This window comes from Elephantulus edwardii, unplaced genomic scaffold (assembly GCF_000299155.1).
Source record: "Elephantulus edwardii isolate Elephantulus edwardi_28Jun2011 unplaced genomic scaffold, EleEdw1.0 scaffold00226, whole genome shotgun sequence".
In the NCBI taxonomy this organism is placed as follows: Eukaryota; Metazoa; Chordata; class Mammalia; order Macroscelidea; family Macroscelididae; genus Elephantulus; species Elephantulus edwardii.
In genome coordinates, this window is record NW_006399976.1 from 3,093,793 (window position 1) to 3,121,773 (window position 27,981).

Consider the following 27,981-nt stretch of genomic DNA (forward strand, 5'->3'; position numbering starts at 1 on the left):
ACCTGAATTTCAGAACCATTTCAGGAACAGGTTTGAGGCCTTGAACACTAATGAGCGAAGACCTAATGAGTGCAACAACGAATGAATGGAAATCTAAATTCTCTATAAACTTTCATTAAAATCTCAATTAAAATAATTTTTTTAAAAAGAGTATTGAATTTCAGTGGGTTGCCCAAAAAACAAACGAACAAAAAAATCTGTCTTGGAAAACGTGCAATCGGGGTGCCCAGTGATAGTGATACCTCTGGCATGTTCTAATTTGACAGCTGAGAGAGAACTAAATGTGAGCTTACATTCAATTGGTCCAAAATGAAAAGAAGTATGTAACTACCATTGTGGATTGTTATTATGCACTGTCGAGTTGACTGCAACTCGTAGTGACCCTTTGCACGAGAGCTTGGAACTCTGTCCTATCCTGAGCTAATCTCACTGTCTCCAACACACCTGCCTCTGTTGTCCCAGTCACTGTGTCAATCCATCTCATCTGGGGTCTTCCTCTCCTGCACTGTCCCTCCATCCTTCCAAGCATGATGTCCTTCCCAAGGACTGGTCCCTCCTGGCAACATATCCAAAATGTCTGAGACCATAGACAACATTTATTTCTAAAACAACATCCATTTCATTGACTGCCCTCCCAGTTTCCTTCCACGTTCTGTGAGTCTTATCTGCTGGCACCTCTGTTCTGGTGATGCCCGTTGGGGTGATACCCCATTGAGTAATTAATTCCTGGTTCTAAGTACTGTTCACGCAGGTGCAGAGCCCAGAAGTTTACTAACCAGCACCACTACCACCTCGGCACTGTGTCCTTTTATAAAAGAATCTCAACAAACAATATACCTGTGATGATCCTGAAAAATCCATCTGACTAGGGGGAACCGAGGCCGCTGCCAGAACAAAGCAGAGCCAGGGTTTGAACCCACATACATTGGCTCCCAAGGCCAAGCTACTTTTGGTGGCAAGGTTGCACCAAGGGGGTCCAGGAAGCATTTTGGTGTTGGCCACTCGGAGGTTCTCCACAGGACAGGGGTGTGGGAGAGGCAGTGGCCAGGTGAAGCCGGTGTTTCCTACTGGCCTATCTCAGATGTGGCAGGTGTAGGGCACCTTCCCTGGCACCTCGCTCCAAGTGGCTTCATGGCCCCACTGAGCAGTTTCTAACGGCCATTGCAACACCATCGCCAGCTGTGTAAGAGCACTCAACATGGTAAAATAAATGCTTTGATATTTAAGAGCTTCTAGGGGTGAAGGCAGACTGAGTGAGTTATCTCTGTGCCAAGAGATGGAAGCTGGTAGTCAGCAATGCATACAATGACTTCTTGTCATCCACAGTCTGTGTGGAAACATTCATTTTAGTTTGATTATCTCGCATGAGCCTTGGAGACTTGAGGACCTAAGGATGCCGGCCAATTGCATTTTGCTTCCACCCCCTTCCATTATAGAGGTCCTTTTATTCTTCCTGCTCCACCTTTGCTCTGTGATCCTTTGGCCAGAGAGCATGATGCTGTGTACGTGGGTTTTGTGTTGGGTTGTGTTGTGGCGGTCTCTGGAGAAAAGTGACTCTGCCTCCAGGAGCCAGGGAAGCCACGCTTGGCCTTGGGTTGAAGGCACTTAACAACATTAACATCAACAGAGAGAGAAAGAGAGAGAGAGAGAGAGAGATCAGCTGACCCAGTGAAGAGAAAACGATGTGACCAAGACGAAGGTGGGTGACTTTTAGTTTGTGGCCCTCTGGCCTGTCTTTCATTGCTTTTGTTCAGACATTCCTCTAGGTCGTATAGCCCTGGTGTACAAGTTGCCTTCCCGTGGTCACTTGTGGTTGCTGTGAGGCTGAACACTGTGACACGGATGTGCCAAATGCGTTAATGGTTGGTTACCCAATGCGGACTGAGAGTGGGGTGGAGCTCCCCGATTAAACAAGCGTGGAAGGAGGAGTGGCATCCACTTCCATAATAGCTTGCCTCCGGAAACCCTATGAGCCTGGAGAGAAGATGAAGGACACCCAAGCATCGAGGACTCTCCTTCATAGGGTCGCTATGAATCGCCTGCGACTCGACAGCACTTAACAACAATAACAACCACCTTTGTAGAGGTCTTCCTCCCGATAGGTCTGGCAGCCCTCTGCCCTGTTTGTGCAGACTGCATCCTTGGTGATGTGATGCAGAAGCACTCTGTTCTTGCTGCAGAAAGTGGCTGGTGGGCTGCAGCATTAGCCTGTCCAGAGTGTGCCACGCCCCCCCTAGGCTCCACCTCCCATGTCCACTCCCCATCCCCTACCCTCTACAGGAAACGGTCTGGATCTGAGATTCTCATGCTTTGGACTCGGGCACTACCTCTGCTGTCAAGGTGTGGACTGCTCTGCTGAGTGTAGAAAGACAAGAAATTGGAGGTTAAAAAAAGAAAAATTACCTTGAGCACATCACAGACCCCTTTTCATCAGTGCAAGCAATAAAGGTACAGTTAATAACTGGTAAGTAGTGTAAATGTTAAATAGTGTTGTTGCTATGCTTCAGAGAGCTGGACAATGGCTAGAAAGGATAGAAGGAGAATTGATGCCTTTGAGCTGTGGTGCTGGAGAAGAGTATTAAGGGTACCATGGACTGCTAGAAAAACAAACAGATTCAGCCTAGGGAGGGTGGAACCAGGCTGCTCCTTGGAGGCAAGGATTCTGAAGCTTCGTCTGACATACTTTGGACATGTTGCAAGGAGAGAGATGTCATGCATGGGAAGGTGGAGGGACAGCGTAGGAGATGAAGACCCTCGATGAGATAGATTGATTCAGTGACTGAGGTAACGGGCATAGGTGTGTCAGAGACAGTAAGACTGGCAAGGGATAGAGCAGGGTTTAGGGCTGTTGTACATAGGGTCGCTATGAATCGCAAGCAACTAGACAGCACATAACAGCAACAATAACAATATACTAAGTACACAATTAAGAAGCTTGACTTGTACTTTTTAGCTGATGTTATGGCCAAGTCATCTAAAGGACGGGGTCAGATGTTTGTATAGGAATCAGGCCCTGTTTACGATAGGGACGGGAACAGCTCAGAGGATGCATCCGACAATCCCAGCACATGCCGCGAGGGGGCACCCCAGGACAGATGCTGGTCCTCCCTGCCTGCATCGCCCAGACGCCTAGGCCTCAAGGCTTCTTCTGGTGCTCCCCACTGTGTCCCCACCCGTGGTGACACCTTGGTCCAGGCAAAAGGAAGCTAGGAGCTCAAACCATGACTGGAAACCCAGAAAACAGAGCAAAAAAGGTCTATGGGTTTCTGTGAGGCCCCAGCACAAGGATTTCTTTGCAGAAGCCTGATTGAGTCGCTCCATGTAATAATGGCCTGTTTCCATCTCCGTTAAATGGGCTAGTATCAAATGAAATGAGGCTATATGAGAAGGGAACACAGTGGAGACATTCAATGGATTCCACACATTCTTCTGTCACAATGTCTTTGGAGACCCTGGAGCTTCTTTAAATCTCTCCCCCTCATCCCTAGGGCATTCCATTCCGTCTCAGAGCTTTAAAAATTACCTAAATACTGTCAGTTTGTCTTTAATATGGTGGCTCTGTGTTGCTGTGAAAAAACACTTCAAATATCTGCCACGTGGGTTAGGTTTCAGCAGGGCTGCCAGATTAAGTCAGACTTGGAAGAAAGGCCTGGCAACCTAGATACTCACCAATGAAATCCTAATGGATCACAAACAGAATGGTATCTAATATAACACTGGGAAATGAGTGGAAAGTACCAAAATACAGAGTAGCCACAATACAAATGAAGTGTATCAATGACCTTGACCATGGACCTGGGCAATTTTGTGCTACTGTGCATTGAGTCACCATAGGTCAGAGAGCTGATTTGATTGCAGTTTGTGATAACAAATACTGGACTCCGATACAAATATCTCCAGCCCAGAACTCCATTCCCAATTGTAGACCTGTCTCTTTGACACCTCCAGTGGGGATCTTAGAGACATATCCAACTCTCCTGATTTAAAAATAGCTTGATCCAATACTACCCTTCAAAAAGCAACTAATCCCATTCAGTGCTCCCACCTTCCTTCATAGCAGTGCCATACTTGTAAATGCTCACACTCAAACGTGGAGTCCTTTCCTCCCAGATCCCACAAGACCCATCAGCAAACTTGCCCCATGCCAGGAGACACGTGACCAGCACGTAGTCTGTTGACAGAACAAATGATTGCATGGACTGTCCCCAAATGGCTGACTTTATATCCAAAGATAAACAGCTCCCCCACCTCCTACCCCAACAGCTTCTCCCAACTGCTTCCCAAAGGCTCAGAGCTCCTCTCCAACCCAGGTAGTCATCTGGTTGGGCTGGACGCGACCCTTGTTTTTACTCTACAAAACTCACAACTCAGGAAAAAAGGCCTTTGAGAAAGGGAGGAAGGAAAGGGTTGCGAGGAAACGGACTTATAAAAGAATGACAGAAACAAACAGCCCTGGGAGGCAGCCCACCCAGGGAAGAAGGTGAGGTCTCTAGCTTCTGATTCCAGCTCCCAAGTCCTGAATTTGGAAGCCTGCCCCATGTCCACAAGAGTGAGGCTTGAATCCAGATGGCAAGCTTCGGTTCTGCCTTTGCAGAATGGGTGGGCCCGGGGACCTGGGACGCCTTTGCTTCTGGTGTTTTAAGAGGAACTGGATCTGAATCCATGTGATCCTAGAAGCGGGGCCGATCCAGGTCCCTCACTCCAGAAGACAGGAACTGTAATGCAGTGAGTGGGGTCAGATCCGCAGGGGGCGGAGTCTTTCCTTCAGAAACCTTCAGGCTTCTCCAAAGTAGAGCCTAGACCTTCAAGAGCCCAGATTTCTTCAAAAGGCGTGGTCTGTGCTCTCAGGAGGTAGGGTCAGGCCCCAGGGGCGGAGCTTTGCCGTGGGGGCGTGGCCTGGATCCTCGAGCGGCTCACAGGTGGAGTCTATTTCTCCGGGGGCGGGGCCTAAGCATCTGTGGGCGGGGCTAGCCTCTGTGGGCGGGGCCTGTCCTCCAGAGCCGAGGCCAGCGATCAGGCGCGCGGAGGCAGGGGTTCTACGTTCAGCCAGATGCCATCCTCTGCGCGCAGGATGAGCTCGGGCTTCCGCCGCACCCTGTGCGTTCGATCCACGGTCAGGCGAAAGCGTAGCAGTGTCAGGGCGACCACCACGCGCATCTCAGCCATTGCGAAGCTCTGCCCGATGCAGTTCCTGGAAGAAGATAGATCCACGATTCAGGTCTCACTTTCCAAATCGTGAAAGCCTCACATTCGCATCTTGGTCTGGGTAAGACTGAAAATGAGAGCTCTGCAAAAATGTGGCCTAGAACTCGGGTGTTTTATAGCAGGCAGAGCCACTAGGGAGTAGGCGAGCCCAGAACTCAGATCTTGTACACAGTAGGTGCTCATTATATGATGCTGCTATTGCAGACTCTGACTTGAGGGCCAAAAGTACATTGAAAGTGCATTATGAGGAGCTGGAAACAACCTAAGTGCCCATCAACAAACGAATGGGTAAAGAAGCTGTGGTATATTCACACAATGGAATACTACGCTGCATTGAAAAACAAGGAACTCATGCAATATTATTCAAAATGGATGACCCTGGAGGACATTATGCTGAGTGAAATACCTTAGTCACAAAAGGACAAATACTGCATGGTGCCACTGTTGTAAAACAGGACTGACCTCAGGGTTGGGGAAGACTGAGAAAGATGGGTTCAATAATGTATACTGCATTGAAACAGATGAAGGAGAAAACTGTTTAAAAGGGATATGTGATTAGGTATTTTTGTCATGACAGGAGTCCAGAACGAAGGCTGCCTAGTGGAGTGGACCTGGGGGAGGGATTGTAAAACAATGAAAGAATTTTTCTTTTACTTTCAAAGAGATGAGTGTACTGGGGGGAGGAGCAGGCAGAGAGAAAAGTGCAACAATGAATGAATGGAAATCCAAGTCTCTAAACTTTCATTGAAATTAATAATAATAATAATAATAAAAAAAAGAAAGTGCATTATGGGCACCAGAGCTGCTGGGTGGGATGTACTCTGTGCTCCTGGTGGGTATATCTTTGCTTTTATTAAACCCACCCCCACCTCCACACCCCACCCCCGTGCCTCAGGGTTCCCCCTACACCTGACTGGGGCAAGGGAAGGTGCAAGAATTACCTGGGTCCTGCAGAGAAGGGCACATATGCCAATGGCGAACGTTGCTGTGGGTTCTCCGGGTCAAATCGGTAGGGATTGTACACCTAGGTGGTAGGGAAAGCCTCAGGGTGAATTTGGGGGCTGCCTCAGACCTCCCAGCCTAGTCCCCTCCCAAATGTCCTGTACCAAAACAGCTGGACAGAGGTAACCCCCAAACTGAGCAGTACGTGAGTCTATGTGAGAGTGAACAGCCCATGACCCCAGGATCAAGTCCAAAGACCTCACCCAGCTGCAGTCGGCATGGTCTGGCCCCTACCTTCCTCCTCACACACTCACTACCTACCCACACTCACTGCAATCTGGCCATGCTAGCCTCGTCCTTCAGGCATGGCAAGCTCATCCCTACCTCAGGGCCTTTGTACATGCCATTTCCTGTGCTTAGAATGCCCTTCCTTTTGCTTGTCACCCCCTTCCAGTCTCAGCTCTAACTCCTCTTCTTTGTCACGACCTCTCCTGAGTTTTTCTTTTCTTTGTTGCACTTATCAATAGCGAACTTGATCCTATCAATCACGCAGCACTGCCAGTCCCTGAGAATGACAGGAGCACTCCTAATTATTTCTCCAGACTCACTGCCCTTCTGAGGCTGGCACATAGTAAGTGCTTAATAGATAGGGACTTACTGACCTTATGGATTAACAATGAGAGAGAACAAGCAAGTGGAGGTGCTCAGAATCAGCACCAACCCTGGCTCGATGGGGCCCGTTGCCCCTGTGACAGAGGAAGGAGTCGGGAGCGGAGAAGTGTGGAGCTTACGCACCCTGGAGTCTGGCCACACCAAGGGGTTGTAGTGCGTCCCGTAGATGCTGACTAGGCAGATGATTCCTGTGGGGAGAAACAGAGGCAATGGGATGAGATGCTAAAGTGATCCAGGCCATTCCAGTGATGTACCTGCCATCACTTCTTGTCCATTCTCCCCTGAAAAACTCAACTTCCTCATCCAGATTCTCATCCCTCCCTCTTTGAGGTCCCTCCCGCCTTCTTCTGCCTTCTTCCTGGCTGTGATGCTGACCTGTAGGGATCTTCCTTATTCATAGATCTGACATTGCTCCTGCCCTGCTTCAACACCTCTGCTGGCTCCCTACTGCCTCAAGATCAAGGTTAAGTGCCTCAAACTGGTATTGAAGATTGCTCACAATCCCTGAGGATCCACCTTTAAACATCCTCTGCCATCTTCAATTTATGAGGCTCCCCTGCCATGCTCACTCTTTCCAAGCATTTCCTTTCTTTCTCCCCAGATAGAGCCATCACTTCACTTGGAGGGGTTCTCCACATCCTATCCCTTCTTTGAGCCTTTCCTTGACTAGAGGTGCCTGGCCTGCTATCTCTCCCCAAGGCTGGGAGGTACCCAAAGCTTGGACAGGGCTTGATCCCCTGCAGATACTCAGCAACTCAGTGAAACTAGCCTACTCCACCTCCACCTTCACGGAGTCCAGCCTCATCACCACACCTTCTTTGCCACCCTGACTCATCCACTTCTATCTCCTCCCCCAACACACACACAACCTCCCACCACCCCACAAGCATGTAGTGAACTGCCTCATCTCACCTTTGGGTATGATGCGCCCATCGGGGAGTTTGACATCCTCTGTGCAGCGGCGGGAGATGAGGGTCACAGGTGGGAACTGGCGTAGACTCTCCTTGATGCACATGGTGATGAAGGGCAGCTGAGTCAGGTCATCCCTGGGGAGGAGGGGACTGTGACTCAGAGCCAGGCTGAGGCAACATCAGCACCCAAAACACACACACACGTGCAGGAGCTGCTGAGCAAGGAACCTCTGCTCCAACACCTTCTAGCCCTCAAGAGCAAGTTCAAGTATCTCCACCTGGAATTCAAGGTCTTTCACAATTCACATTCTAAACCTCAGCTCCATAAGACACACAGGACCTCAGCTGGATTCCAACATCCATCATCCCTGTGCACACCTCACTAACACTCAGTGTTATGGATTGAATTGTGTTGACCCCAAATATGTATTGAATCTTAACCCTAGGTGGCACAGAGGTTTAAGCATTGACTAATAACTGGAAGGTTGGTTGGTCCATCCAGAATTAGAGCAGAAAGGCCTGGTGATCTGCTTCTAATAAAAGTGATAGCTAAGAAAACTCTGGAGTAGTTGGACTCTGTAACAAGGAATGGTCACTATGTCCTTCACTAGCAATTGGCCTTTTCTGATGATGTCAAAGCCGATGCCTTGCCATTCTTGATTTTTTTTTTTTAAGGATTGGAGGTTTGTTGTTTTCTTGTGTTTTTTTAATTATTATTTGTGTGTGTGTGTGTGTGTGTGTGTACTGTCAAATTGGATCTGACTGGTACAGGAGGAGATTGTCCATCCTTCTCCAGCAGAGCATCTGGTGGATTCGAACTGCATACCTCTGGGATTGCAGTGCAGCTTCTTGCCACTAGGCCACCAGAGCTTGCCACCATTCTTGATTTTAAGGAACATTTTTTTATTTCTGTCTCTTCTTCTGACAGTCAGTGACATATTAATAATTTTTGCCAGCAACAGTTTAAATATACCCTTTCTTCTACAGTCTACCTTTTTTGTTACTCAATAATTATTTCCTCATTCTGCTATTTACTATTCTATTATTTACTTACTCTCTTATTCTAATTATTTGCCTAGTAATTCTTTTTTGTTTGAAGTTCATGGCACCAAATTTGATTAACTGTAAATCTTAGTTCATGGTTCCGTCCAGAAAACACTAGGGAGACACAGTTCCACCCAGTACCACATGAATCAACTTGAGAGCAATGATTTTAGCCTCAGGACTTTTTACATGCATTATCATCCTCCTCTTAGAGATGAAGAATTGGAAGCCAAAATAAGGCTGAAGTGACTTGTCCAAGGTTTTGAATACATGGTAGAACACAGCCTTTCTCTATCAGCCCCACAACCCCAACTGACCATTCCAGCTCATCCAGCTCCCGGCCTTTCAGGACGTCCTGAATCTCCTCCCGGCACTTCTCCTGGTACTCTGGGTGTTTTGCCAAGTTGAACAGCACCCAGGAAAGCCCACTGGAGGTTGTGTCATGACCTGCAAGAGGACGCAGCATAAGATAGAGACCATCCTGAGACAGTACAAGTACCCTCTTCAAGCAAAGGCATCCCTCCACCCACTTCCTCACCCTCAAACATGAAGGTGTCAGCCTCAGCTCGGATGTCCTCATTGGACAGCTCCTTCCCATCTTCATCCTGAGATGAAGGATAATAAAATGAAAAATTATGTTGTGCTATGATTTACTCAATATGCCTTTCTTACTCATTGACTTTTCTAGTCATTGGATTTGACTTACACGACATGTCAAGTTGTTGTTGTGGTGGTGGTGGTGGTGGTGGTGGTGGTATTCCATCAAGTCAGAACTTACTCACAGCTGACCCTCCAGTGTGTTTTCAGAGGCAGTAAATCACATGGGAGACTTTTCATCGTTCTCTTCAGAGTAGCTGGTGGGTTCAAACTGTGTACCTTTGGGTTGGCCGCATGATTCCTTACCACTAAGCCACCAGAGTTCCCTGTGTGGCTAAGACTATACTAATGATGGTGAATGAGGTAAATAACACCTTTGGGGTTGGCGCATGCAAATAAGTTATGTAGTTTACTAATGATGGGATTGGTCAGTATTGCCATCCCACCAGGCTTAAATCGAGCAGGTTCAGAGGCAGAAAATTGGAATCTCACTGCATCAGAAAAGTGGTTGAGAGTGTAGTGCTTCCTTTGAAGCCAAAGACTCTTATAGAAGACAGAATGAGAGTAGCAGCAGCAGAGGTGGCAGAGAACCAGAGACCAACATGAGGCAGAACTGAACTAAAACTGCTGCCCCCGGAGCTAAAGCAGAAGGCCTTCATCGGGCTTACTGCAGAGCTGAGGGGAGATGCCATAAGTGGTCAGGCTGAAAGAGCTTTGGAGCCCTCGTGGGTAAGGAGCTTTGCTGCCAACCCAAAGGCACTCTCCGTCTGTATGAATTATAGTCTCTGAAAACTCACTGGAGGCTCAGCTATGAGTTGGTTCCAACTTGACAGCAATGAGCTGAATGGAGTTTAGTTGAAAGAGCTTTGTGACATTAGCCCAAATCTGGAAGACTGAAGATGAGAAGGTCCATGAGCTTGCCTGAGAAACTGTCTGAACAGAAGAATTCAATCCTGTTTCTTAATTGAATTATCCTTTGATAAACCCTATAGCCATGGCTCTTTTATGTTCTGTGTGACCATTATAACAGGTTAGTGAACCTAGAAACAGAGCATGGAAAGCCCTGAGAGGTGAAGTTGGAACTCAATAAAGAAGATGTTAGAGTAGAGGGGTATGTCTGACCCCATAAGAATTGGCTTTGTGCTATTGATGTTGAAGAGGACACTTCTCATTGGTGGAGTTACTGGAGGTCAAATACCATTGTCCTCCTCCTGGCAGCGCTCTTTTTAAGGAGGTAGATGATGCTTAGTCCACCGTCTGCATCCTACGGGCTTCTCCTAAGTCAGATACAGCCCCTCTTTCTCTGCAGGCAAGATTTGGGGGGAACCAGTCCAGTAAGATAGGGAGATGCAACTTGTCCAAGAAAGACTGAAAGAAGGAATGAAAAGTACAAGATGAGGGAAGAGAAGGGTTCACATTTCTTGAGCAGCTCTAATACCAAGAGTCGTGTTAAGTACCTGGAAACACTGTGAAAGGTTCACTATCATCAGGTTAGAAATGAGAAATGAGAAATGTGAAGCCCACCGAGAAGAATAACAGAAACAAGATCCAAAATCTTGGTGACAAAATCAGACTGGGATCCATGACTACTCAAGTCCAAGTGCTACTCCACCAGTCCACAGAAGCACCACTAACAGGGAACTCTCTCTGGGTGGTGCAAATGGTTAACATACTCAAATGCTAATCAAAGAGTTAGAAGTTTGATTCCACCCAGCATTACGTGGAGGAAAAGATCTGAAAATCTACTTCCAAAAATTCAGCCATACAAAACTCGGTGGGACATGCCTCAACCTGGATGAACCTTGAAAACATCATGCTGCATGACACAAGTCAGGAACAAAAGAATAAAATACTGTATTCCCATTTATTTGAAATATGGGGGCTCTGGTGGTATATTCCATAAGGCGTTTCAATGCTAACTCAATGGGCCACCCCTCTGAGGTGGTTAAAATCCACAGAAGAAAAGATGGGCAATCTCAGACAATCAGTAGGGATCAGCTATGAGTTAGTTCAGACTTGACAGGAAGGAGTTGTATGAGTATATGAAAAAAGCATATATATTGAAACTGAAGATCAGTAGAAGTTACAAGGGGCGGGATGGAGGGGAAAGGAGAGCTTGCTTAGGGACATATCAATGGTGACAGAGAATCTGAAAAAGGACAATAACCATGATAGCACAACATTAAGATCTTCAATATCACTGAACTATACATGTCAAAATACCTGTGGCAACTTTTGTTCAATATATAATTTTTTTTCAACACCACTTTGTAAAAAATAAAAAAACCTGAAGAACACAGTTCTACTGTGACACACATGGGATTGGTATTTGTCAACTCAAGGCAACAGATATATCTCTTCATGTATCCCCTTTCTTCAGAGTGTTGGATTTCATCTTTGTCAGTCTTACAGGTTCTGCATCTGACTCTTCCTTAGAGCTATGCTAACCTTAACCTTGAACCGTTTCTACAATCCCTGTCGAATTCTAGGAAAGGTTGGCCTGGGTAGGGCTCCACCCTCTAGGGCCCAGCCTCACCTTGGCCAGGAGCAGCACATCGATGAAGTCCAAGGTCTTGCCCTGCTTGGCCTTCAGCCAGGCATCAGCCCCCTGCTTGTGCAGTGCCTGTCGCCGCTCCCGGATGACGTCGTCCGTGAATTGGTGCACAGTGTCACAGGCCTGCCGGAAACGCCGCCCATCTGCCGTGCGATAATAGATGAAGTCGAGGTGATGGTGCAGACGATATTGGCGCCGAACCACCAGGGCACTCAGCTCAATGATGGCTGAGATATAATCACTCATCTTCCTATCAAGAAAAAGAAGGAGCCATGAGCATTGGTCCATCAACTGGCCCCAACCCAGGCATGCTGTGGCAAAGTCACCTGTTCCCATTAGGGAGATAACAAAGACAGACTCAGAATGAGAAAGGGCCTTCCAGTGTAGACAACAGGAGTAAAGATAAATTGTTTTACTAATTGTAAAGTTAATTACTTTACAACCTGCTGAATGAGAAGGGGAACCTGTGAGATCTAGAACTTAACAGAACTGTCACCTTTCTCTGGGGTCCACAAATTTTCCTTTGACAGGGTGCAGTCTTACTACTTTTCTTCCAATTTTCAGTACTGGAAAACGTTTTCATTTTCCTTCTCTAACAGGCTGTCTTACACAGGTTCCTGCTTTCACAGGTTTTGCTCTATTTGAAAACCATAAATCTAATAAGGATCGATTGTTATTGTTGTTGTTGTTGTTGTCATATGCCATCAAGTTAGAACCAACCCATAGCTGACCCTCCAGCGGGTTTTTAGAGGCAGTTAATTGCACGGAAGGAGATTGCCCATTCGTCTTCCACAGAGGAGCTGGTGGATTCTAAACAAGTGTCTTTGGGATTTCAACGCAGCTTCTTACCACTAGGCCACCAGTAAGGAATTAGAATTTATAAAGAACTCCTCACCAGTGGGCCAAAAGGCACCATAATGATAGATGAACTGAGAAGGAAGAAAGGACTGAATTGTCAATGATTTCATTTTTCTTGGATTCACAATCAACTCATGAAAACAACAGTCAAGAAATGCAAAGATATGTTGCATAGGGGAAAGTCTGCTCTTAAGGACCTCTTAAAGTCCTGAAGAACAATGACATCTTTTAAAGGTCAAGATGCACCTGTTGCAGACCATACTATTATCATTTGCTTCATATGCATATAGAAGTTGGACAATGTCTAAAGGAAGACAGAAGAGTTGATGCCTTTGAATTATAGTATTGGCTAAGCATATTGAATATCTCGTGGACTGCCAAAAGAACAAACAAATCTTGGTGGAAGTGCAGCCAGGGTGATCCCTAGAAGCAAGGATGGTGAAGTTCATCTTTCTTACTTTGAGCACATTGTCACAAGGGGTCAGTCCTTTGAAAAGATATCATACTAGAAAATGTAGAGGGTGAGTGAAAGGGGAAGATCCTTAATGATATGTATTGACACAATGGGCTGGAGCATAAAGAAGATTGTAAGGATGATGCAAGTTAAAGTTCAGATCTGTTGTTCAAGTACAGCTATGAGTCATCATCAGCTCAATGGCATCTAACAGCAATGACATTTAAATGAAATGTCAGGAATAGGCAGCTTAATGGGTACCTAGGGATGAGGAGTTCCACTAGAGTAGTCCATAGTATGTTGGGCCACTAACTTAAAAGGTCAATTATCCAACAGGTGCCCCAATGGAGAAAGAGAGTCTCCTCCCATTAAGATTTACAATCTCAGAAAGCCAATGGAGTGTCACTATTGACTTGACAGTATCGAGTGAGCAACCGAGATACTGGCTGAGGCTTGTTGTTGTTATGTGCTGTCGAGTCACTTGTGACTCATAGCGACCCTATGTACAACCGTCCTAAACCCTGCCCTATCCTGTGCCAATCGCACTGTCTCTGACACTCCCATCCTGATTACCCCAGTCACTGAATCGATCCACCTCATAGAGGGTCTTCCCTTCTTGCACCATCCCTCCACGCTCCCAAACATGATGTCCCTCTCCAAGGACCAGTCCCTACTTACAACATGTCCAAAGTATGTCAGACAAAGCTCCAGAACCCTTGCCTCCAAGGAGCAGCCTGGTTTAACCCTCTCCAGGTTGAATCTGTTTGTTTTCTTGGCAGTCCATGGTACATTCAATACTCTTCTCCAGCACCACAGCTCAAAGGCATCAATTCTCCCTCTATTGTTCCTAGTCATTGTCCAACTATCTGATGCATAACAAGTGAGTGCAAAGACCATGGCCTGTATCAGACGCACTTTAGTCTCCAGAGTGACACCGTTGCTCTTCAGTACTTTGGAGAGGTCCCTAACAGCAGACTTTCCCATTGCAATACGTCTTTTAATTTCCTGGCTACTGGTGCCAAGAGTGTTGACCATGGAACCAAGCAGAATAAAGCTGTGAACAATCTCAATCTCTTCACCATCCATCCTGAGGCTGCCAATTAGTCCAGTGGTGAGAATATTTGTCTTATTGATATTGAGCCTCAATCCATACTGAAGGCTGCAGTCCTTGAACCTCTGCAGGGTTTTTGGTTGAGGGTAGAGAGAAGGAATTGCTAGAGGACACAGGCTTCTCTTGGAAATGATAAAAAATTCTAAAATTAATTGTGATAATGTTTGCACACTTCTGTGAATATAATGAAAATATACTAGCAACAGTTAGGTTGTATGGGATGTGAATTCTATCTCTATACAGCTGTTTAAAGAACAAAACAACACACTGCTGGAGGTGGAGTTTGGTGCTCTGTCCTTGGTCCTGGAGCATGCTTGCTGCTTTCTCTATATCTGTTGGGTTTTTGTCTACTTATTTGTTTGAGGTTACTATCTATCTTCCAGAAAAACAGTAAGTTCCAGAAAGGTAAGACTTGATCATTGTATTCCTAGAACCTAAATCAATTATCTAGCAGAGAATATGTTGTTGTTGTTGTTGTTGTTGTTGTTGTTGTTGTTGTCATCGTTATGTGCCGTCGAGTCATCTGCCACTCATAGCAACCCTATGTACGACAGCCCTAAACTCTGACCTATCCTGTGCTGACCTCACTACCTCCCACAAACTTACTCCCATTTCCCCAGTCACTGAAACAATCCATCTCATCAAGGGTCTTCCTCTCCTGCGTTGTCCCTCCACCCTCCCAAGCATGACGTCCCTCTTCAAGGTCTGGTCCAAAGTATGTTAAATGAAGCTGCAGAATTCTTGCCTCCAAGGAGCAGCGTGGCTTCACCGTCTCCAGGAGAAACCTTTGCATTTTCTTAGCAGTCCATGATATACTCAATACTCTTCTCCAATACCATAGCTCAAAGGCATCAATTCTCCATCTATTATCCCTAGTCATTGTCCAGCTCTCTGATGCATAGCAAGTGATTGCAAAGACCATGGTATGTATCAGGCACATCTTAGTCTCCAGACTGACACTGTTGCACTTCAATACTTAAGAGAGGAATCTAACCACAGACTTTCCCATAGCAATACATCTTTTCATTTCCTAGCTGCTGGTGCCAAGTGTGTTGACTGTGGAGCCAAGCAACAACTGTGAACAATCTCAATCTCTTCACCACTCATTATGATGCCACCAATCGACCCAGTGGTGAGAATCTTTGTTTTCTTGATGTTGAGCCTCAATCCATATTGAAGACTGCAGTCCATGACCTTCCACAGCAAGTGCTTCAGGTCCTCCTCAGTTTCAGCAAGCAGGGTTGTATCATCTGCATAACGCAGATTGTTGATGATTCTTCCTCCAATCCTGATGCCACATATCTCCTCATAGAGCCCAGCCTCCTGGATAATCTGTTCTGCATAAAGTTTGAAAATTTATGGAGACAGGATACAGGCCTTCCCAATTTTGAACCATGCAGTGTTTCCCTGCTCTGTTCTGACGACTGCTTCTTGGTCCAAGTATAGGTTTCACATTAGCACGATCAAGTGTTCTGGGATTCCCATTCTTCTCAGAGTCAGCCACAGTTTGTTATGATCCACACAGTCAAATGCCTTTGCATAATCAATGAGACAAAGATAGACAGTCTTCTGTTACTCCTTGCTTTCAGCCAAGATCCATCTAACATTAACTACAATATTCCTAATACCACGACCCCATCTAAACCCAGCCTGCACTTCTGGTAGTTCTCTGTTGATGTGCTATTCCAGTTGTTGTTTTTTTTAAATAATCTTCAGCAGAATCTTGTTCGCATGTAATATTAATGATATTGTTCGATAATTTCCACACTCCAGGAAGAGGAGCGGGAGCTGGGAGAACTCAGCTTCCCCCACCATCCAAACAGGTAGCCTGTCCCAGGAGTACGCGCACGGAACAAGGTGGTGACTGGAGTTCTTGGGCAAGGCTGGGAGTCTGAATGCAGCATGAGAGAGAAGTTCAGGGGAGCCAGGAAGAGGAGCAGGGGCTGGCGAAACTCAGCTTTCCCCACCCCCACCCCATCATCCAAACAGGTGGCAGATAATATAGGCACTCAGTAAACAGTTCCTTGATGCATAGATAAGTGAATTAATTACTGACTGAAGGCCTTTCTGCCTTGTTGTTGTGTACTGTAGAGTCAGAACCGACCCATAGATGACCTTTCTGTGGGTTTTCAGAGGCAGTTAATCACACAGGAGGAGAGTGCCCATCCTTCTCCCATGGAGCAGCTGGCTGGTCTCGAACCACGTGCCTTTGAGAGTGCAGCACAGCTTCTCACCACTAGGCCACCAGAGCTCCCTATTTCTGCCTTACCCAAATGAAATGTGCCCTACAAGGGCTAGAGAAACAACATCAGCTTGTTATTACTGATAATCTACTATGAGCTACACACTTAACATCCTTTTCCTTCTTTCTTACATCACCTTTTAGACTGTAAGGGCCATTAGACTGGCACTTAATCTACTGCTTCCCATAATATTTGCCACAGTACCTGGCATACAGTACACAATTAATACCTCATGATAAAGAAATTAATCAAAATAATAATGGCTATTGAATTCATTCACTCAACAAACTCCTGAACTTTATATGGATTGGAACAACGCTAGATCATGTTGTCCTCAAAGCAACTCTGGGAGTCCGAGATCATTATTCTTGTTTGACAAGGAAATAGAGATTCTGTGATGGGGTGGGAGGATGAAGAACACTTTCCAAATACCACAATTTCTTCCTGGAAGATGGAAGGAAACATGCATTTACCGAACACCTACTATATGCAAAACCATTGCTATCTTGTTTCATTCTCCTGTGATCTCTAAGGGAAAGAATGCCAATGCTCATTTAAGTTGGAGGTGGATGGTGGGAGGCATTTTTCCAAAGGTCACATTATGTTTCTGGAAGAATGAGAGGAAAGTTGCATTTACCAAGTGTTTACTATACTTGATCTTAGCACAAAAGCTGAGAAGCGATTACCTTCTTCTTGCTATGTGCTCCTCTCTTTTAATTTTCTTATCATCTCTGTGAATGGTGGCCTACTGGTTAGAAACTACACTGCAATCCCAAAAGCATGAGATTTGAATCCACCTGCTTCTCCGAGGGCAAAGGATGAATAATCTCAATCCATGAGATTTGCTGTCTCTGAGAACCCACTGGAGGGTCAGCTATGGATCGGTTCTGACTCAACAGCACACAATAACAACAATCTCTACAGAGCTCTGGTGGTCTAGTGGGTAAGGAATTGTGCTGGCCACTCGAAGCCAGGCGATTCAAATATACTGGCAACTCCACAGGAGAGAGATGGACAACCTCCGCCTGTGCAATTTCCAGCCTCTTAAAACCTGACGGAGAGTCAGCTATGAGTTTGTTCTGATTTGACAGCACATAACAACGACAAAGTAATCTCTCAGAGAGCATGTAGCCATGGTGCTCCTTAGAAGCAAGGATGGTAAGATGTTGTCTCATATACCTTGGGTATATTGTTAGGAGGGGAGAGTTCTTTGAAAAGATATCACGATGGGAAAGGTAGAGTACCAGAGAAAGAAAGAAGACCCTCAACAAAAAGGACTGACACAGGACCTAGAACAATGGGCTTGAGCATGAGGATGGCGCAAGATAGAGCCAAGTTCAGCCAACTTAATAACAGCTAATAACAACATGACCTCTTTGGGGATGGAATGGAGATGCTTATATTTTGATAAGGAAAGTGACGCTCAGAAAGTTGAGATGGGAGTATCTTCCAAAGACCACACCTTTGTGCAGGGAATAAGGGCCACTTGCATTTACTGAGCTCCTACTACGTACATGTTTATTTAATTTCTGTTTCATCTTCCCATGAGTTCTATGATGAGGAAATTATGGTGGTGGTGGTGGTGGTGGTGTTGATTGCCTTCAAGTCAAACATGACTCATACAGACCCTATGATAATGTCCATTTTTTAAAAATAAATTGAAGCTCATGAGAGTGGCCAGATACTTTGCAAAGGTCACATCCTCTTTATGGAGGAATAAAGTACACTTGCATTTACTGGGCACCTGTTATGTGCCTAGCACGTAATATGGCATTTAGCTCTTCTGTAATCTCTCTAGACATAATGATGCCCATTTCTCAGATAAGGAAATTGAGACATGAAGAGGTGGTGTCATCCTGTAAGTGGTAGAGCTGGAACACCAGCAGCTGGAGGTTAAGAAACACTAAGGAATTTTCTTCCTCCTCCTGCCCCTTGTCCCAGGGCAGCTGCCTACATCTTCCTGAAGGAAGTCACACTCACTCTTGGCAGTTGCTGTTGTAGCTGAAGACACATTTCTGGAGGCTATCCAACGTCATGAGGCTGACATGTTTGAACATGTCAAGGGAAATCACTTTGCCCTCTGCCTGGCACCGCCATTTGGCCTGGAAGAGAGAGAGCCTTGACTGTGAGCCCTGTTGGCAATAATCCTGCACCGCCCTCAAAACAAACTCTCTTTAAAGATAGGAAGCCCATGTACACCCATGTTTATTGTGGCTTTTTTTGCAACAGTAAAGAGCTGGAAACAACCCAAGTGCCCATCAACAAACAAATGGATAGAGAAGCCCTGGTATATTCACACAATGGAATACTATGCAGCACTGAAAAACAAGGAACTCATGAAATATACAAAATGGGTAACCCTGGAGGACATTATGTTGAGTGAAATATCTCAGTCACAAAAGAACAAATATTGCGTAGGGCCACTATTTGTAAAACAGGACTGACATTGGGGTTGAGGGAAGACAGTGAAGGAGGGGAGGAATGATGTATGCTGCATTGAAACACATGAGGGAGAGAACTGTTTAGAAGGGATATATGATTATTATTGTCATGACAGGAGTCCAGAATGAAGGCTGCACAGTGGCGTGGACTTGGGGGGAGGGATTGCATAACAATAAAAGAGTTTTTCTTTTCCTTTTCAAGGAGAAGAGTGAAGTGGGGGCAAGGGGGTAGTCAGGGAGAAAAGTACAACAATGAATGACTGGAAACCCTAGGTCTCTGTAAACTTTCATTAAAATTAATAATTTTTTTAAAAAAGGAAGCCCAGCTCCCTAGTATCACATCAGTGATGGTCCAGTCTCACCCCTTGGCCTCCCCGACCCCAAAAGAGCCAGAGCTCACATGCATGATGTCCGTGCACTGGTTGAAGATCTTCATGTAGGGCTTCAGGATGTCAAAGTGGAAGGCAGGTGTCAGTAGACGGCGGTGGCGATTCCACTTGTCACCTTTGCTGAGCAGTAGCCCATCTCCTGGACCCAGAGTACTAAGGTCAGGGTCATCCCCTGTAGCCTCTGAAGCCCTTCAAGGAACTCCACGTCTGCCCCCTCATCTCTGACGCTCCAGCCCACCCAGTCCTCACTCACCCAGCCATGGTTTAAGGAAGCCATAGAAAAGGTCATCTTTGGGTGCAACGGCCGCTGTAAAGAGGAAGGAGACAATGATCTCATGAGCCAAGAGTCTAGCCCTCTACTTATGACCTCCTATGGCCTCCTCTCTGAGACATTACCCCCCACTCCAACGTCCCTCCAGCCTACACCTGCCCCAGAAAGAGCCTCCTAACATGATTATCTAATCATTAACTTCCCCTTCTCAAAGATGGATCCCCATTACCTTTGCAAAAAAGTTCAAACTCAGCCTAATATTAAAGCATCTGCATCATCCAGTCCCTGTCTGCCTTCCCAAATCGTTCAGTGAGAATGGAAATAATCCCATTTTCATTATGTGCACTCTCTCTCTCGTCTCCAAACTTTTTCCCAGGTTATGCTCTTGACCTGGAATGGACCTCCTCACCCGTGTTTTCCCTTAATCCACCCATCTCTTTCTTTTCTGCCAGCTCATCTGAACAGCTTGTCCTGTGCTCTCAGCCACCAGCCTCATCCTCTCTGGACTGTCTCTCATGCTGGCCTGGAGGGATCTCATCTGACTTTCATGTCTGACCATGTCCCTTCCTGCTCGCACACCCTCCATTGCTCTCCCTTACCATCAAGAGCTAGAATCTTGGCCCATTTCTCAAAGCCCTTGATGATCTCCCCCTGTTCAGCTCTTCTTGAGACATCTCTTGACATTATAACATCACAAAACTTTTCCCAGCTCCTGGAAAAAGCCATGTTCACTCTCTGTTCCCACTTCTTCCATCAACTGATTTCGTTGCTTCAAACATTCTTCCCTCCCCTTTCTGATCTTGGCTTAGGTGTTTCCCTCTCCACCCAAAATCATTCCAGAGTAAATCCACTCATTCTCCTTGGGGGCAGAGACCACACTGATCACTTCTATTGGTGCTAACAAGATAGTGAATGAATGTTTATTCAATGAATCAAAGGACAAATGAAGAAAAGCCTTGATGAATGAGGGATGAATAGGTAATGGGTGGATGGAGAGATGAAGGGAGAGATGGATGGAGAGAGATGGATGGATGGATGGATGGATGGATGGATGGATGGATGGATGGATGGATGGAGAGGGATGGAAAGATGGAGGGATGGAGGGATGGAAGGAGGTTTGCATGGTTGAGTGAATTCCCCTTTTATGCATTGAACAAATTTAGGGCAGAGTGGGCAGAGGCCTAGGGAGGAAATACCTGAAACTCAAGTGATGTTGCTTTTCCCTTTGATATTACTCAGCTGCCTACATATACACCCAGGAATTGGCCAACTGTGCTCTGTCATATGGCCACTCCTTGTCCCATTCAACATACCTCTTCTGCTGCCTTTCTGAACCCAACCCCTGATGGGTAATGCTGGGCTCCCAGATTACACATTTCCAGGCCCTGCCCTGGAGGAGCTCCCAGTGGGTGGGAAAGGGAAGCGTACATGTGCTGTGCAATTACCAAGAAGGTAGAAAGTGTGCCGGCTGTTCAGGGAAGCACAGGAAAAGGACTGCTCAAAGTCAGGGCAGGCTTCTTGGAAGAAGCAGCACAGAAAGGACATCACTCCTCTCCTTTCTGGACTCTGCACTACAGCCTTGGTCCTTTGAAGTTCCTTCTGAGATACAGAGCTAGCCAATGGCTGTGCTTCTCACACATCTCTTAGGCTCTCTATTACCACAGGTTAATTTTTTTTCATTGCCCTTGATGCCAACTCATGGTAACCTTAAGTGTTACAGATTAGAACTGTTCCATAGCGCTTTCTTGATTGCAATCTTCATATAACAGTTCACTAGACACTATGGCTTCCCTAGGTGGATTTGAACCATGAACTTTTGCATTAGAAGTAGAGCAAAAGCCATTTGCCCTACCCATGGACCTTCCAATCACCCAGGTCACCTGATGCTCCAAGTGTTTTCACATGTCTGTGCCTTTGCACTAACAGAACCCTCCACCTGGAACTCCTCATCTGGAAAACTCCTATGCATCCCTTGAAGCCCATTTTAACCAAGTTCCCATCCCCACAGCCTTCCTCCACTTCAGCCCTGACCACTCAATGTAGAAATCTCTGTCCAGGCTGTCACCTCCAACAATGTCCTCTTCAGTAAAAAGAGGGCAGTAACATCTTCCTTGAAAGAGACTCTGTAAGATAAGATCCCACGCCATCCAGTCTGAAGAAATTATTCCATGGGAAGTTGTGTATCATTATAGTTGAAAGATTGCATGCAGAGGCAGCAGATCTCATTTCAAATCCCAGTGTTTCCACTAATTAATTGGGTAACTTGGGCACATTACCACTCTGCCCTTTCATTTCCCTACTGCCAGAGGGAGATATAACAACCTTGTCTCACCCTATAATGCATCCCCGTAAGGATTCAATCAGCTAATGTGTGCCTAGCACATGACAATTAAAAAACAAAACCCAGGTAATTGGGTATTCAAATTGGGTATTCACACAGTTGCTATGGGTTGTACTCAAGTCAATAGGACCTAACAATAACATCACCACAATGATATTTTTTCCAACACAATGATTTAAATCAGTAAGGATTATAGTAATAACCATAACCAACAGTTGATCAATTCTTAAATTAAGTGTCCAAATATTCAGTGAGCACCTACTATGCAGCAGCAAAACCCTCAGTTGCATAAATTATTTTAGTGCTTGGCTACTAACGGAAAGGCTGGTAGTTTGAACCCACCACAGGCACCTTGGAAGAAGGGCTCCTGAAAGCTCACAGCCATTGAAAACCCCACAGAGCACTCTAATTGCTTGAGAGGGGACTGTCCAGCCTTCTCCCACAGAGGAGCTGGTGGATTTGAACCACGTGCCCTTTTTATGGCAGTGCAACTCCTTACCACTAAGCCATCAGAGCATGGTTAGGGACCATCAAGTCAGTTCCCATTCATAGCAACTCAGTGCTGCCCAGCCCTGTGCCATCCTTCCAATCCTTACCATGTTTGAGCCCATTGTTGGAGCCACTGTGTCCATTCATCTACAGAAAACTCAAATGCACTGCCAAGGAGTCGGAAGTGACCCATAGCTGAGCCTCCAGTGGGTTTTCAGAGACTGTAACTCACATAGAAGGAGACTGACTGCCCATCTTTCTCTTTCAGAGCTGCTGATGGATTCCAACTGCCTGACGGGTGCCAACCTTTGGGTTGGCAGTGCAACGCCCCACCAACCGCAGCTCTATAAATCACAATCAAGACAACAACATACCTGCGATGTAACCTCATATGGGAACAGCGTTGCCTTTGTTATGCTGAAGAGGCCACAAAGGGATGGGGAGTATCTTAAACCAATCAGTTATGAGACACAAGGAAGCACACTGGTGTTAGGTACCGTGGAGCCAGCTCCGCACGTATGCAGAGAAAACCTGTGTTCCATAAACCCCGTGGCCGTTCAGAAGCAGATTGCCAGGGCTCTCTTCCAACGTGCCTCTGTTTGGTGGTGGTTGTCAGGAGGCACGGAGTCAACTATGACTCCTCACTCACCACGCTGTGCCCCACAGCTCGCAACCTCGCCCTCTCCTGCGCCATCCTCACAGTCCTGTGTAAGTCCACGTTGGAGTCGCTGCGCCTGCCCTTTCCCTTGAGGGTCGTCCTCTCTTTCACTGAGCTACTTTTAAGGTGTTTCTGCGTGGCTTCACACCACCAGGCTTTTAGGCCCGCAGCCAAGCACTTGGTCATTTGTAACACCCAAGGACATCAGGCAAAAAAGAAAGTAGACACCGGTGACAGGCATCATCCAAAGATGACGGAGACAGAGGACAGAGAAGTCTACAAGCCTCGGAACTCCACAGCTGCCTGGTTAGAGAGGCTGAGACAAGGATGGTCCCTTCAAGACAGCAGAAAGAGAGCCTTCCTCTAGAGCTGACCCCCTGGAGACATTTACTTCCTAAACTGTAAAAGGACAATTAGTATCTGTTCTTTAATGCCACTCACTTGTAGTTATTTCTGTTACAGCAGCAGGGGGGGACTAAGGAAGCCGACCTGAGAGTGGGTGGGACAGGGTGCCTACAGCCAGGACGCCCCACCACAGCGTGCTTGTCCTGACTCACAGCCCCACCCTCCCTACTTGGATTTCTCCATCCTGCTCCCCCAGGAGAGAAACGTGATGAATATCCTGTCTGTCTGGGGAGACGGAAGGGGAAGAAGGAAGCCAATGTCTCCTGGCACCAGGCCGACAATGAGGCTCTCCTTCCTGTCTGTCTCCATGGAGTCCCACACTGTGCAAAATGGAAAACTTGAAGGTGATGGCAGAGAAAAGACAGAATCAAGTAGGTAAACCAGCTGGCATCGAGTTGATTCCAGACCATGGTCACACCATGTATGTCAGAGGAGAATTACGTTCCATGATGTTGTTGGATGTGGTCGAGTCAGAACTGACTCATAACTGACTCTCCCTTCAGTGGGTTTTCAGAGGCAGTAAATCACACAGGAGGAAATAGCCCACCCGGAGCAGCTGGTGGATTTGAACTGCATGCCTTTGGGATTGCAGCGCAGCTTCTTACCACTAGGCCACCAGAGCTCCCTAATGCCCCATAAGGTTGTCAATAGCTGATGTTTCAGAAGTAGATATTCCACGTTGCCTCTAGGTAGACTCGAACCTCCAACCTTCTGGTTAACATCAACCATTCATATCACTTAGGAGCTCCAAAATGAAGCTCTAGGGGTTGCAAAGTTTAAAGCATTTAGCTGCTAACCAAAAGGTCTATGATTCAAACCCACCAGCTGCCCCTCAGGAGAAAGGTTTGACAGTCTTCTGTTGAAAAGATTTACAGTCTTGGGAAAACGGGCAGTTTTACTTGGTCCTATAGACTCACTGCATCTAAACTGACTCAATAGCAGTGAGTTTGCTTTTTTAGCTTTTGGAGCTCTCTAAATAAGGCAGAGAAGGAGAAACACTTACTAGTGTTTCTACATTGTGCTGTTGAGTGCACTTTCCGGGTCAGAAACCGAGGCTCTGAGAGCTTAGATGACTTGCTGAAGTCACACAACGAGCACAAACTGAAGCCAGCATTTAAGTCCATCCACCTAAGGCCTGCCTGGGGTTCCTCTCCCGACTTAAGACCCATCTCGTGGGAGAGTCACTTCCCCCCTTTACTCACTGGGGACAGTCCTCCCTTCTAACTACAATAATGGGACACAGCGTGGTGGAGTGAAGACATAGCTGGGAAGGGCAGGACAGCAGCAGCTTCCTCCCTGTGAGCATCCGGGCTTGTGTTTGTAGAGCTCCAAGCAGGGACCAGAGATCCTACAATTCCTGAAGCTCTGCCTTTCCCATCTCTCCTGTCTTAAACATTCCCCAAGCCCATTAGGCTGTGCAGTCACCTGGTCTGCCACACTGAACCCCACCACCAAGGAGGCAAAGTCAAAAATAGGCACACCTAGACCTACAGGGTTAGGTCTAAGAATGGAAAAACTCACAAGTAGGGAGTGACGGACTGTCTAGAGAGTCATGGAATACTGGGGAGCCTGGAGCTGGAGGTTAAGGGCTGAGCTTTCTAAGTAAATAATGAATTGGGTGTGGGTTGTAGATGGGAGAAGCTTTCCTTCCACACCACCTTCTCCACCACACAGAGTCAGACCAGTTGATGAAAGAAGGGTGTGGGCTGGGCTTCCAAGACCCAGGTTACAATGGCAGCATCACAGCCCTGGAGGTGAAGTGTCATGGCTTGGGATTGAGTAAAATGCATTTAAAAGAAACAATTATCTACTCAGACACGCTTGGCTCTGACTTCAAGGACGATGAGCATCCTCCCAAAATTCCTAAAACTCTTGGACATTGTCACGTTTTTGTTTATGCTGTTCCAAAAATCTAGATGGCCATCCCTGCTTAAATGAACTCCTATGCATACTTCAAAGCCCTGTTCAAAAGGCCCTTCCTCTCACTCTGCATGGAAATCCCCTGGACGCTGGGAGTTGAGGGCTCACACATGGCTCAGGGACCTAACCAACCTACCTGAGGCCCCCAAGAGAGGCTTAATATAGTCGGGATGCACCAACACCACCAGCGGCAGCACAGGTCCAATCCACACCAGAAGCGCATGGTGCATCTTGTGTAGCACCTTTGTCTCGTCTCGGAGGCCTCCCTCATTTGGGAGATACTGTGGAGGGAGAGAAGGGCAGTGAGGGTAACTCTTCCCGCAGGCCCATCACTTACCAAGTTTGTACATTAATCTTCTCCCTCTCTTTCATCCCCTCCATGAGCTCAGGCCTCAACCACCACTTGCTGAACCATGGTTCAGGCCCCTCCTTCTGTATCCGCCTCCAGTCTCAACTTTTCATCTTGGTCCCAGAGGACTTCCTGAATCAGACCATGTCCCTTCCTTCCTCTCACACCTTCCATGGCTCCCCACTGCCATTGAGAGAAAGTCCTGGTTCCGTAGCCTGGCCTTTTAGCCCCTTTAGACTCCAACCTCTAACCCCTCGCTTATCCCACCATGTCCCTCTAGTCCCTTGGAAAGACTTCCTAATCCCATAACAAGACTTCCCACTTCCACGGCCCCTGCTGACAGTATGCACTCTTTCTGAGGTAGCCTCTGTTACAAGAATTTCATGTCCCATCACCAATGCCCAAGCTTCAAGGAAGCTTCAAGGAAGCTCTCTGTGGCTGTGATGGTTGGGCCAAAGGCAACAGTCAGACCTTAAAAGGTTCTGAAGCTCAATTTTGATCTCATAGGCCGAGCCCACCCCCGTGGCATCATGAGACGTAAGCAAGGCTACCTTCTCCTTGAAGGCAGACAAGCTCAGAGCTGAGCCTGACAGGAAAGTATACACAGGAGCCAGTTCATTCATTTACTCTTTTTTTTCTTTTTTTCATTCACTCATTGATTCAATAAATGCTGGCCCTATTTAGTAGCTGAGCACTGAGATAAGCACCTTCCTCATTACTCTCCTCTAATTCTCTCTCTTTCTTAGCCTGTGAACTAGGGATAAATTCTTCCCCCATTATAAATTGAACCTTTGGAGCTCAGAAAGGTTAAGTGACTGCCTCAAGTTCACCCAGCTGTTGAGGCTCGATCTGAACCCAGATCCACTCATTTTGAGCCCGAAGCTCTTCTACCTCACAGAGCACAGGGGCGAAGGGCAGGGGCATTACGGCTGGATGAGTTGGGATTTGCAAAGCACCTAAAATAATACTTGGGAAGCAGGAGTGGCATCCACTTCCTAAACAACATGGTCTCTGGAAACTCTGAACTTTGATAAATGACAATAGTTATAGAAAGTCCTTAGGCCTTTTGTTCATAGAGTTGCTACGAGTCGTGCTCAACTTGACAGCAATCAACAACAGCAACTTGTATTAGTACTGCCGTTGAGTCAGCCCTCAATCCATGGTAAACCCACACAAACCAAAATGAAATATCGTCCCGTCTTGAACCATCCTCAAAGTTGGTTTCAGATCAGTCACCATGATCCTAGGGTTTTCCCTGACTCATTTTCAGAAGTCAATCTCCAAGCCTTACTTCCTAGTCCACCTTAGCCTTGAAGCTCCCTGAAACCTCTAGTTCAACATCTAGTAACACAGAAGCCTCTACTGGCAGATGGGTAGCGTCTGTGTCTCAGTCACACTGACTAGAAATGAAACCTAGATCTCATGGAAAGTAAGCTAATTCTACCATAGAACCACCACCGTCCCTACTTGGTACATAAAAGGTGCTATAGGTGTGGTCTGACCTGGGACCATGGCCTAAAGGGAGAAGACTAGAGCCATGATGCAAGGAAGGAAAACAGTGGCAAAGACGACAGAGGATCACAGATTCCAAGCTTCACTCGTCCAGTGATGGTCTGGAATTACCAACAGAACTTTTCCGAGTCAGTGCTGGCTCCTTCCAGCTGTGTGACCTTAAATAAATTGCTCTCCCTCTCTGAGCCTGTCTCATCCTCTCTAAAACCAGTCTACTCATGGCTCCAGAAGCAGAGTTTTTAGCTGTGGTTCCTTCAGGATGCCTCCTGGATGCTCACCATCCTCTCTGGGTCCTGGGACCTGCCCCCACTCACCATGCCCAAGTGGCCCAGCAGCCAGTTACGCCTCGGAGGCTGGGGAAAGCAGCGCAGGCGGCGACAGATGGTGTAGAAATGCCGGCAGAGCTGCAGGAAACGTAGCAGGAGACGGAAGAGGAAGAAGAGCAGGAAGAGGAAGATCATGGACACGGCATACAGGCGGAATGTCGTCTTCTCCAGGCCCAGCAGGCGCAGCAGGGAGTCTGTAATGGGCAGCATCCTGGGGGGCACAGACAGGAGGGTCAGCGCCGATACCATGGACCATGGGCACCATGACCTGGGTGTTCAGGTGCACAAA

General features: G+C 46.7%; 1 protein-coding gene across 1 annotated transcript; it reads right to left on the bottom strand.

Annotated features, from left to right (window-relative positions):
* Window positions 1–5,013: 5,013 nt before the first annotated feature.
* Window positions 5,014–27,902, bottom strand: LOC102851899 (cytochrome P450 4F22-like). Its single transcript, XM_006898300.1, has 12 exons — window positions 27,681–27,902; window positions 25,642–25,786; window positions 19,675–19,728; window positions 19,433–19,560; window positions 18,572–18,693; window positions 11,908–12,175; window positions 9,313–9,379; window positions 9,092–9,221; window positions 7,732–7,865; window positions 6,943–7,007; window positions 6,147–6,229; window positions 5,014–5,191 (listed from the first exon to the last, which is right to left on the bottom strand). The coding sequence occupies exons 1-12, from the start codon at window positions 27,900–27,902 to the stop codon at window positions 5,014–5,016; spliced, it is 1,596 nt and encodes a 531-aa protein (XP_006898362.1).
* Window positions 27,903–27,981: the final 79 nt, after the last annotated feature.